General features: G+C 49.5%; 2 protein-coding genes across 7 annotated transcripts in view; one reads left to right on the top strand and one right to left on the bottom strand.

Annotated features, from left to right (window-relative positions):
• The window catches only part of DGKA (diacylglycerol kinase, alpha 80kDa), a 31,433-nt gene extending 28,021 nt beyond the window's left edge, over nucleotides 1–3,412 (top strand). For all 6 annotated transcript variants that reach the window (XM_011926157.1, XM_011926158.1, XM_011926159.1 and 3 more), the window contains 7 exons: nucleotides 1,014–1,174; nucleotides 1,429–1,493; nucleotides 1,732–1,822; nucleotides 2,124–2,322; nucleotides 2,430–2,550; nucleotides 2,740–2,800; nucleotides 3,074–3,412. In XM_011926157.1, coding sequence (XP_011781547.1) covers nucleotides 1,014–1,174; nucleotides 1,429–1,493; nucleotides 1,732–1,822; nucleotides 2,124–2,322; nucleotides 2,430–2,550; nucleotides 2,740–2,800; nucleotides 3,074–3,157 — 782 coding nt within the window. In that variant the 3' untranslated portion in view covers nucleotides 3,158–3,412. The remainder of the gene's footprint in view (nucleotides 1–1,013; nucleotides 1,175–1,428; nucleotides 1,494–1,731; nucleotides 1,823–2,123; nucleotides 2,323–2,429; nucleotides 2,551–2,739; nucleotides 2,801–3,073) is intronic.
• An 81-nt stretch (nucleotides 3,413–3,493) lies between these two features.
• PMEL (premelanosome protein) overlaps nucleotides 3,494–11,091 on the bottom strand; it is a 19,280-nt gene continuing 11,682 nt past the window's right edge. The window contains exons 3-10 of the mRNA XM_011926154.1: nucleotides 7,875–8,009; nucleotides 7,323–7,484; nucleotides 6,349–7,071; nucleotides 5,504–5,620; nucleotides 5,180–5,264; nucleotides 4,865–5,070; nucleotides 4,675–4,762; nucleotides 3,494–3,737 (exon numbers count right to left, since the gene is read on the bottom strand). Coding sequence (XP_011781544.1) covers nucleotides 3,602–3,737; nucleotides 4,675–4,762; nucleotides 4,865–5,070; nucleotides 5,180–5,264; nucleotides 5,504–5,620; nucleotides 6,349–7,071; nucleotides 7,323–7,484; nucleotides 7,875–8,009 — 1,652 coding nt within the window. The 3' untranslated portion in view covers nucleotides 3,494–3,601. The remainder of the gene's footprint in view (nucleotides 3,738–4,674; nucleotides 4,763–4,864; nucleotides 5,071–5,179; nucleotides 5,265–5,503; nucleotides 5,621–6,348; nucleotides 7,072–7,322; nucleotides 7,485–7,874; nucleotides 8,010–11,091) is intronic.

Raw genomic sequence — 11,091 nt, 5'->3', positions numbered from 1 at the left:
AATTTTTATATTTTTTGTAGAGATGAGGTTTTCCCATGTTGTCCAGGCTGGTCTCGAACTCCTGGCCTCAAGTGATCACCCGCCTCAGCCTCCCAAAGTGCTGGGGCTACAGGAGTGAGCCACTGCGCCTGGCCTCGTTTGTTTTCTGAGATGGGGTCTCACTATGTTGACCAGGCTGGTCTCGAACTCCTGGGTTCGAGCAATCTTCTTGCCATGTAGCTGGGATTGTAGGCACTACCATGTCCGTCTAGTTTTAAATTTTAACATAATTATATTTATCTATCTTTTTCTTTTGGGTTTCTAGTGTTGTATCCATTCAAAGATTATAAAAACATTTACTAATGTTTTCTTCTCATACAAATTCTGGCCGGGCGCAGGTGGCCTATAATCGCAGCACTTTGGGAGGTTTGGGGTATGGATGGTCACGTCGTGCAGGTAGCGAGCATAGAACCCAGTAGGTAGTTTTTCATTCCGCTCCTCCCTTTTCCCAGCACCATTTATTGAATAATCTATCTTTTCCCCATTTATTTGAAATGACATCACATACTAAATTTCCATATATACTTGAGTCTACTTGGGGGCTCTCTGTTCTTTACTATTGAACCTTTTATTCCATTCGCTCTGCCTGTATAATGCTGTTTACACATGGTTGCTTTATACTGTGGTCTGTCTGAATGGGGAGTGAAAGCATCAGGGGTTGAGGGTGAGAGAGGATTATCCCTATTTGTCACTCATCTTTTTCAGCATTCCCCTGGCTATTCTCTCCAACCTTCCAGATGACTGTTGGTGCCATCTTTGCATATCCACACACATTGGAAACATTCACCCTCCACACAGTATAGAGGAAAGGTCTATAGGAGCTGTGACCATGCACTCTGCCCTGTCACTGGCTAGGGCTGGGAGGCTCTGCAGAAACAGGGCAGAAGGCCCCTGGGAATTTGTGGAGCTGGGAGCTGAGAAGAGGCCTCTCTGGGACCCAGAGCTCAGTGCTAACCTGTCTTCTCCACTCCTAGGATATGAAGGACAGAATCTGACAAAGATCCTCAAGGATTTAGAGATGAGTAAAGTGGTACATATGGATCGATGGTCCGTGGAGGTGATACCTCAACAAACTGAAGAAAAGAGTGACCCCGTCCCCTTTCAAATCATCAATAACTACTTCTCCATTGGTGTGGTCAGTGGAATGGGGCTTGGGGAGAAGGAAGAAAGCGGGGGCCAAGCAGTCAGAGGCTGGAGGAGAGCAGAAAGGGAGGAGGGAGGTTAAGTGACCTGTGACACAGGGAAATCGGGAGTGTAGTACAGTGGTGTGAGTTGCAAGAGAAGATCTTGGGACATGCTATGGGGAGCAACATGGGGACTTGGGAGAGAGGGGAGATGGGGAGGGAGATAGCGAGCTCTATACTGACCTTCATGTCCTGGACTCTCCAGGATGCCTCTATTGCTCATCGATTCCACATCATGCGAGAGAAATATCCTGAGAAGTTCAACAGCAGGTGAGGGAAAGGAGAGGAGGGTGTGGGCATACAGTGTCAGGAGCCAGGTTGTGATCAAGTTTGACTCAGATTGCTTAGAAGAGCAGTGGCAGCTCTAGGAGATCTCCCATCCAAAGCTACCCTTGTTCCCCATGGGACTAAAGTTAGGCGGTTGATGCCCTTCCCTGTCACTTACCACCCCCACCAGCACTGTGTAACCTGTCCCTCCCTACTGGGCCTTGTGTTGGGGCTGACACAGAATGAAGAACAAGCTATGGTACTTCGAATTTGCCACATCTGAATCCATCTTCTCAACATGCAAAAAGCTGGAGGAGTCTTTGACAGTCGAGGTGTGTGTAATAAGATTCAACCCTACATCCTTTTCAGCTTCTTAATAGCCAAGTTTCTCCCTCCATGGCACCCTTAAGAACTTCTGATATTCTTGAACCTATACTTCTTTGACCTCCCAGCTCTCCTACTCCAATTCTCCAAGTCCTCAAGATACACTAGTCCCGATTTTCATCCCTTGCACATCTCCAAATCCTGCCTCCCCCAGTTTGTCATCTGGTGGAGGGAGTGATCACATCTATGATTATGCCGTGAGGTGAGGATCTGCACCCTCCCTAACTGGGAATGTGCCCCTCCCCTCAGATATGTGGGAAACCGCTGGATCTGAGCAACCTGTCCCTAGAAGGCATCGCAGTGCTAAACATCCCTAGCATGCATGGTGGCTCCAACCTCTGGGGTGATACCAAGAAACCCCACGGGGATATCTATGGGATCAACCAGGCCTTAGGTGCTACAGCTAAAGTCATCACCGACCCCGATATCCTGAAAACCTGTGTACCAGGTGAGAGGAACAGCCTTGGGAGCTGAGCGGGCAGGACCAAGGGAAAGTGTGACTCCCTATGGGGATACCCTATTTGTGTAAAACTTAACTCCCTACTTCATCCCCAGACCTAAGTGACAAGAGACTGGAAGTAGTCGGGCTGGAGGGTGCAATTGAGATGGGCCAAATCTATACCAAGCTCAAGAATGCGGGACGTCGGCTGGCCAAGTGCTCTGAGATCACCTTCCAGTAAGGAAGACTCCACTAGGGTCCCTGAGGGAAGGTGTGGGGCTGGGGCAGCAGAAGGGTCATGGGAATGGTGGGGAGGAGATTTACTAGATCTCCCTCAGTGACAGAAGGTCTCAAAGTCAACCTGAGAAGCAGAGTTTTGGTATTTGATTAGTAAGGAAATCACCAATGTTCCTTGGTCTCCCATAGCACCACAAAAACCCTTCCCATGCAAATTGATGGAGAACCCTGGATGCAGACGCCCTGTACAGTGAGTATTGACGATCCCAGCCAAAAACTAAACCCTTGGGCTCCATGGATCCTAAATCCCCATTCCACAGCTTCTTTACACCCTTCTAATGCCTGAACTTCCACTGCACATCATTCATTCTAAACCTTGATTTCTCAGCCCCTGGTTTCCCTATCGTGGCCTCTCTAGGAACCTAGCAACCCACCCAAACCCCACAGATTTCCCTCCAAATCTCTGAAGCCACAGCCCCAAAGCATCAGGTCCTGCCTCTGAATGTGCTCCCTTCCCTTCCAGATCAAGATCACCCACAAGAACCAGATGCCCATGCTCATGGGCCCACCCCCCCGCTCCACCAATTTCTTTGGCTTCTTGAGCTAAAGGGGACACCCTTGGCCTCCAAGCCAGCCGTGAACCCACCTCCCTATCCCTGGACTCTATTCCCGAGGCTCTGTACATTGCTGCCACACACTCCTGCCAGCTCGGGGGAGTGTTCCTTCACCTTGACAGTATTTATTATCCTGCACGACCTCACTGTTCCCCCTGCGCACACACATACACACACCCCAAAACACATACATTGAAAGTGCCTCATCTGAATAAAATGACTTGTGTTTCCCCTTTGGGATCTGCTAAGTAAGTGGTACACATCCTTCTTTTATACCTTCACTCCTTAAATGACATAGATTCTCCCAAGAAGCGACCGAAAAACCAGCATCAGGCTCTGAATATTTATTTCGGTTAATAGTAGTCTCCCAAGAAAGACTGGGGGAAATATAGGTGTTTCTGTCAACCCGGGAAAATCACAGCATCATATGAGAGTACTCAGACCTCCTGCCCACTGAGGAGTGGGCTGTTCTCACCAATGGGGCAAGAGCGGAAGATGCGGGGTAGACGCAGCCAGTGATTGCTGCTATGTGGCAGCTGGGAAATGGAGAAGGCTTGCTTCATAAGTCTGCGCCTGATATTGGGAGAAGGGGTAAACTGGTTAGCAATGGACAAAAGTAGCTTGTCTGTGTGCTTCTCTAAAGAAGGGAACACACCCATACCCCAGTCTGCTTAGCCTTGATCCTAGCTCCCTCCCCTTCTCCTCAACTTCAGGGTTTACCCTCTCTTATTTCTGTGGTAACCTCTGTCCATTTCTCCCTCACCCCATAAGCTTCCCTGCCTGAGGATCATGCCACCCCAGGCCTGGGGAATCTGCCTTTCTTGCAGGTAAAAAGCTCAGTTTACTCCAGGCTGGGCACGGTGGCTCACACCTGTAATCCCAGCACTTTGGGAGGGACAGCACAAGACAGGCATCACGAGGTCAGGAGTTTGAGGCCAGCCTGGCCAACATGGTGAAACCCTATCTCTACTAAAAATACAAAAATTAGCCGGGTGTGGTGGCGGGTGCCTGAAATCCCAGCTACTCGGGAGGCTGAAGCAGGAGAATCGCTTGAAACTGGAAGGTGGAGGTTACAGTGAGCCGAGATTATGCCACTATATTCCAGCCTGGGCAAAAAGAGTGAAACTCCGTCTCAAAAAAAAAAAGGAAAAAGAAAACTCAGTTTACCCAAACTGCCCCCACTCTTCATATTATTAACAACAGTCATGAATAACAATTATTGCGCTCTTGCTTCAGAGGCAGGTGCTTTACTCATTATTTCTAATCTTTACAGCAGCTCCACAGGGCAAGTATTAGTTTACCTACTTTTCAAATGCTTAGACAGGTTAAGCTACTTCCCCCAGGTCCCACAAACAAGACTGCAGCCCAAGTCTGGCTAACGTACAAGACTGGGCTCTTTCCTGGACACCATGCTTCCTTCAAGGGAGAGGTGGTTTCTTCTCCCCTTGAGGAAGAGTGAGTAGTGATAACAAGGGATAAGGGGGTCTGAGCTGTGTGATGAGGCTCTTACCTATATATCAGAGATGCAAGGACCACAGCCATCAACACCAGCAAGATACCCACGAACAGGGGAGCCTGCCCAAGGCCTGCTTCTTGACCTGTGAGAAGAATCCCAGGCACTGCTTCACTCAGTGTCTGCTCCTTGCCAGCTACCCTCTATCCACTCCCTTCGTCATCTTAGCTCTTGTCCAAGGACCTACCAGGCATGATAAGCTGGGTGCTGACCACTGCCAGGCTGTTGGCATCAGCCAGAGACACATTGAGGCAGTATGTCCCCAAGCCACCCTTCAGTATCTGGTACAGAACCAGCTGGCAGGCTGGGCTGGGTGGCACAGGCTGGCACAGCTGCTGGGCAGGGGGCTGGCACCCTGGTGATGAGATCTCCATGCAGGCTTCCGTGGGCAGCCTGGAAGAGGTGTCACAATATATAAGGGGATCTGGGACGGGACACTAAATGCCAGAGAGCAGAGAAACAGTCAACCCAAGAGTTACCAGCACACTAGTGGGACACTCACCCGCCTTGGCAGGACACAGTCAGCTCAAATGCATCTCCCTCACTGGATGGCACAACCTGCAGGATCTCGGCACTTTCAATACCCTCTGCAGAGTTGCAAGATTATCAAGTTAGGATTCCTCTACCTGGCCTCCCCAAAAGCCCATAGACAGGAAAGCCCCAGGGCTGCTCCACCAATCTCATCCCTGTGCTTTCAAATGAGGACTCTGGCATTTGGGTATTCTTCCTATGTAGGTGAGTAATTCCTCCCAAGGTGTGCTTCCACTGACCAGCCCTAGGTAGCACACAGCTGCCTCCAACAGCCCCCAAAGTAGGCAGGACTCACGGACGATGTCCAGGGTGACGGAAAAGGAACCATATCGATACAGAACACAGTCCAGGGGGACTTGTCTCTTCACCAGCCGTAAGGTGGCCGTACCATCCAGCAGGAGGCCCAGGGAACCTGGCAGGAGAGGATTGAGGAGGCAAGATCAAGAGACAGATGACTCATCTGGAGGCAGAAGCCAAGCAGGCATTTTTTCAGGTTGAACCAGAGTTACTGGATTCTGGAGTCACTGGCTTGGAATCAGATAAGACCTGGGAAACTTTATTCTATAGATAAGGAAACTGAAGCCTAGAAGAAGAAAATGACTCCTCCAGAATCACAGTTGGGGTGGCACTGGAGTTTTAAAAAATTCTCAAATGTTTATCACATCTCACACTATGCCAGGTCCTAGGCTAGACATTCAACATGTGTTAACTCATTCAAGCATCACTATTTCATTCCTCCCTTTTTGCTTTGGGATGGGAATCCAGGGTTGGGAAATGGAAGGATCAGGATCTCGGAATCTGGGAAGGATTTCCGTGCAATTATGCTTGAACAGAAAATGAGCTATAAATATTATGTAAATGATCACAGTCTGTTCCCTGGTCTCGCCAACCATTCTCAGCAGTAGAGAAAGCAACAAGCTCTTCTCTCATGGCCTAGGGGAAGACCTTGGTTTCCTGAACTCCAGATCTATTCTGTGTCATTAATAGAGACTGGAGGGCTCTATAGCCAGGCCAGTGAGAGCTCTGAGGGGACCATAGTGCTAAGCAAAGGATTGGGTAATGTCTGAGTCCTGGGTAAGACTTACAGAGTAGAGTAGGGTACCCCACCTCCATGAACCTCACTCGCACTGGTCCTCTTACCTGTAATACTTTCCGTAGACATGATTGAGCTGGTATCTGGACCCTCAGGCTCAGGGGTAGGTAGCTCTCCAGCTGTGGTCTCCACCCACTCTGTAGTTGTTACCTGTGCAGCTGTGGTTCCAGAAGGCACTACAATTGACACCTCTGCAGGTGTCATACCTACAGCCTCTGGAGTTGACATCTCTGCCAGTGTGGTACCCATGACCTCTGAAACTGGCACCTTCTCAGGTGTCGTACCTGTGCTCTCTGCAGTTGGCATCTGCACAGGTGTAGTGCTTATGACTTCAGTGATTGGCACCTGCACAGATGTGGTTCCAGAGGGCTCTGCAGTTGGCACCTGACCAGGTGTAGTACCCACGACTTCTGTAGTAGGCACTCGGCCAGCTGTGGTGTCAGGGGCCTCTGCAGTTGGCCTGTGCCCATCTGTGGTGCCTGGAACTGGGGAGGAGCCACAGGAGGTGAGAGGAATGGCAGCCTGCAGGACCACCTGGGCAATGACTGGGCCAGGCTCCAGATAAGTATGAGTGACCACAAGTGCCCGAGAGATCAGGGTTCCACTACCGTCTCCAAAGTCCCAGGTGTAGGAGAGGTCAGCTTCAGCCAGATAGCCACTAGGGTCATGGAGCTGGAGGGCAAAAGTCAGAGGCTGATTTCTCAGGAAGTGCTTGTTCCCTCCATCCAAGGCCCGCAGCTGGGACACGCTCACGGAGAAAGGCACCTGGTCTGGGATTGGAGCCAGAAAAGGTCAGAACTAGGCCTGAGCCACAACTTCTCCCTTCACAGCCACACTCTCCAACCCCAAGCTGACTGGCTGGCCCTTCACTGGCACTAAGCCTCATATTTCTCTGCCTAGGTCTTCTTGGCCCTTCTACTTTAAGTTTGCACAGCATTTCACCTTTCCCCTTTCCAGTCCATCCAAGCCTCCCTGCCTTCTCTTGTCCTATGACTGGCCTTGCCCCTTCCTAAACCCTTACCAGTAATGGTGAAGGCCGAGCTGGAATAAGCAAGAGGCACATAGCTCCGGGATCCCCGGCGATGGTAGACAGTCACTTCCATGGTGTGTGTGCCCAGCATTGCTCTGCCTGTTCCAATGCTCAGCCCAGACACTGGGCCCCCTAGAACTTGCCAGTATTGGCCTGAAGTTTTTGGAATGAAAAGAAAGGAAGAAGAGATTACAGGTCAAAGGGGACTGAGGGACAGGCTTAGAAACAGGGCAATGGAGATGGGAGGTCAGGAGGTATGATTACTTCTGAGGGTGTTTGGAAGGCTGTGATATGGGGGGACAGGGAAGGGGTCCTAATGAGGCATTCCATGGGGTAGGACTACAACTGAGGAAAAGCTGCCAGAAAGAATTACGATAGAGTTCAAGGGGGCTAGGTGCTATGGAAGAGAAAAGATCTAAGAGGAAAATGAAGATTAGAGAAAATCACAGAAGTTAAGGTGGAAGGGGTGGGCAAAAGAAAGGTGATCAGGTACAAAGAAGTAAACACAAGTGTAGATGACAGGCTGAGAAGGGAGTCCCTCACCCCAGGTCTTCCAGACATAAACAAAGCTTCTCTTCTGAGACCAAGGGCCAGATGGGCAAGGTCCACCATCAGGGAAGATGCAGGCATCGTCAGTTTCCTGGGGATACACTGGCTGTCCTCCCCACACCTGGCTCCCTGAAAGGTAAATACAGAGTCACTCTCAAACCCTGGCATTCTTTTTTATATACCAAAACCCCTAAAATTGTTCCCAGGGTATCAGAGAGGGGCTCTGGGAATATTCCCTAGCTAGAAAGTACATTCTCCATAGTATAACCATTTGAGGTGGCAGTTGGGGGCTGAGGGTGTGGAAACTACATTTTTCTTTTGGAGACAGGGTCTTCCTCTGATGCCCAGGCTGGAGTGCAGTGGTGTGATCACAGCTCACTGCAGTGTCAACCTCCCAGAGTCAAGCAATCCTCCCGAGTAGCTGGGACTACAGGTATGCACCACCATACCCAGCTAATTTTATTTTGTTGTAGAGACATGGTCTTGCTATGTTGCCAGGGCTGGTCTTGAACTCCTGGGCTTAAGCAATTCTCCCGCCTCAGCCTCCTGAAGTGCTGGGTTTGTAGGCATGCGCCACTGTGCCTGGCCGGAAGCTATAATTTAATTGGCCAGGTGTGGTGTCTCATGGCTGTAAACCCAGCACTTTGGGAAGCTGAGGTGGGAGGATTGCTTGAGGCGAGGAATTCAAGACCAGCCTGATCAACATAGCGAGACCCTGTCTCTACAAAATACACTTTTTAAAAAGTAGCCAGGTGTGGTGGAATGCACCTGTAGTTCCAGCTACTCCAGGGGCTGAGGAAGGAGGATCACTTGAGCCCAGGAGGTTGAGGCTGCAATTAGCTATGATTGCACCACTGTACTCCAGCCTGGGAGAGAGAGAAGGACCCTGACTCTAAAATAAATAAATAAAATAAGAAGAAAGAAAGAAAACAAAAAGAAGATATATGTATATGTGTATATATGTATATACATAGCCACATATCAAAATATTTAGAGTGATTTGCTCTAGCTAGTGGAATAAAAATAACAGCACTAGGGGGCTAGGCACAATGGCTCATGCCTGTAATCCTAGCACTTTGGGAGGCTGAAGCAGTTAAATCACCTGAGGTCAGGAGTTCGAGACCAGCCAACATGGTAAAACCCTGTCTCTACTAAAAATACAAAAATTAGCCAGGTGTGCTGGTGGGAGCCTGTAATCCCAGCTACCCAGGAGGCTGAGGCAGGAGAATCGGTGGAACCTGGGAGGTAAAGGCTGCAGTGAGCCAAGATTGCACCACTGCACTCCAGCCTGAGGAACAGAGCGAGACTCTGTCTCAAAAATAAATACATAAATAAATAACAGCACTAGATAACATTTATGTAGCCTTCACTGTAGGCTGCAGCAGACACTACATTAAATACTTTACACATATTATCACATTCTAATCCTTACAACAATCCTTTTTTCTTCAGAAATGGAAACACAATGAGGTGGGCAGATCACTTCAGTTCAGGAGTTTGAGACCAGCCTGGGTAACATGGTGAAACCCCGTCTCTACTAAAAATACAAAAGAATTAGCCGGGCATGGTGGCATGCGCCTGTACCAGCTACTCAGGAGGCTACCCCCAGCTACTCAAGAGACTGAGGAGGGAGGATCACTTGAACCCAGTAGGCGGAGGTTGCAGTGAGCTGAGATGATGCCACTGCACTCTAGCCTGAGCGACACAGCCAGACTCTGTCTCAAAGAACAAAAAAAAAAAAAGGGGGAAACACAAAACAAGTAACTTGCCCAAGGTCACATATCAAGGACAAGTTTAAATATAGGTCTGTTCAACTTCTAGGTCCCCTAAATTCTGCTGTTCTCCACTTTAGCGACTGTAATTTTCTTTTCTTTTTGCTTTTTGAGACAGGGTCTCACTCTGTCACCCAGGCTGAAGTGCAGTGGTGTGATCATGCAGTTTCGACCTCCCAGGCTCATGATCCTCCCACCTGAGACTCCTGAGTAGCAGGGACTACAGCTGTAATTTTCTTTTCTTTTTGCTTTCTCTGTTTTTGTGTTTTGTTTTTGTTGTTTTCTTTTTGAGATGGAGTCTTGCTCTGTCGCCCAGGCTGGAGTGCAGCGGCATGACCTCGGCTCACCGCAAGCTCCGCCTCCTGGGTTCACACCATTCTCCTGCCTCAGCCTCCCCAATAGCTGGGACTACAGGCGTCTGCCACCATTCCTGGCTAGTTTTTTTTTGTATTTTTAGTAGAGATGGGGTTTCACCATGTTAGCCAGGATGGTCTCGATCTCCTGACCTCTTGATCTGCCTGCCTTGGCCTCCCGAAGTGCTGGGATTACAGGTGTGAACCACTGCACCCGGCCTTCTCTGTGTTTTTAAATTTTAACTACAATGAGTATGTATTACATATATAACTTGTTTTAAAAAGTAGAGGAGGAGGCTGGGCGTGGTGGCTCACACCTGTAATCCCAGCACTTTGGGAGGCCAAGGCGGGCGGATCACAAGGTCAGGAGATCAAGACCATCGTGGCTAACACAGTGAAACCCCGTCTCTATAAAAATACAAAAAAAAGTAGTCGGGCGTGGTGGTGGGCGCCTGTAGTCCCAGCTACTCGGGAGGCTGAGGCAGGAGAATGGCGTGAACCTGGGAGGTGGAGCTTGCAGTGAGTCGAGATCGCACCACTGCACTCCAATCTGGGTGACAGAGCGAGACTCCGTCTCGAAAACAAAAACAAAAACAAAAAAGTAGAGGAGGAAGGGGCATTCCCTGAGCTCACTGGGCATACCAGGGAACCTGAGCCCTAGGAATAAGGACCTAGAATAGAGAAGTACTCACCATTGATGATGGTATTGTTGATCCAGATAACCTGCCCATCTGGCAATACCTTTTGGCTTCCAGGGAAGTTCAAGGCAATAGAGAAGGAGGCATTTGCACCAATCAGTGTAGGCCCATCATTACTGACCTTGAGAGACACTTGACCACCTGGGAAGGAAAGCTACATTAGCTGGGACTCCTGGGCTTCCCCTCCCTGTATATGTTTCCCCTCCTTTTCTTCCCAAGCTACACTCAATGCAGGTCATCTTGCTTTTTTCCTCATCCCATTCCTACCATGCCCTCCCCTGGAACTTCCAAGTTCCTACCTCTCCAGCAGTCAAGTCTCTGGGCTTCTGTCCACTCTGGATACAGCTGCCTGTTCCAGGCTTTGGTTCTGAGTTGCCTTGAGACACCA

Source organism: Colobus angolensis, unplaced genomic scaffold (assembly GCF_000951035.1).
Source record: "Colobus angolensis palliatus isolate OR3802 unplaced genomic scaffold, Cang.pa_1.0 Scaffold67, whole genome shotgun sequence".
NCBI classification, from domain to species: Eukaryota; Metazoa; Chordata; class Mammalia; order Primates; family Cercopithecidae; genus Colobus; species Colobus angolensis.
Note: the sequence above shows the minus strand (reverse complement) of the source record. Positions and strands in the feature narration are given on the sequence as shown.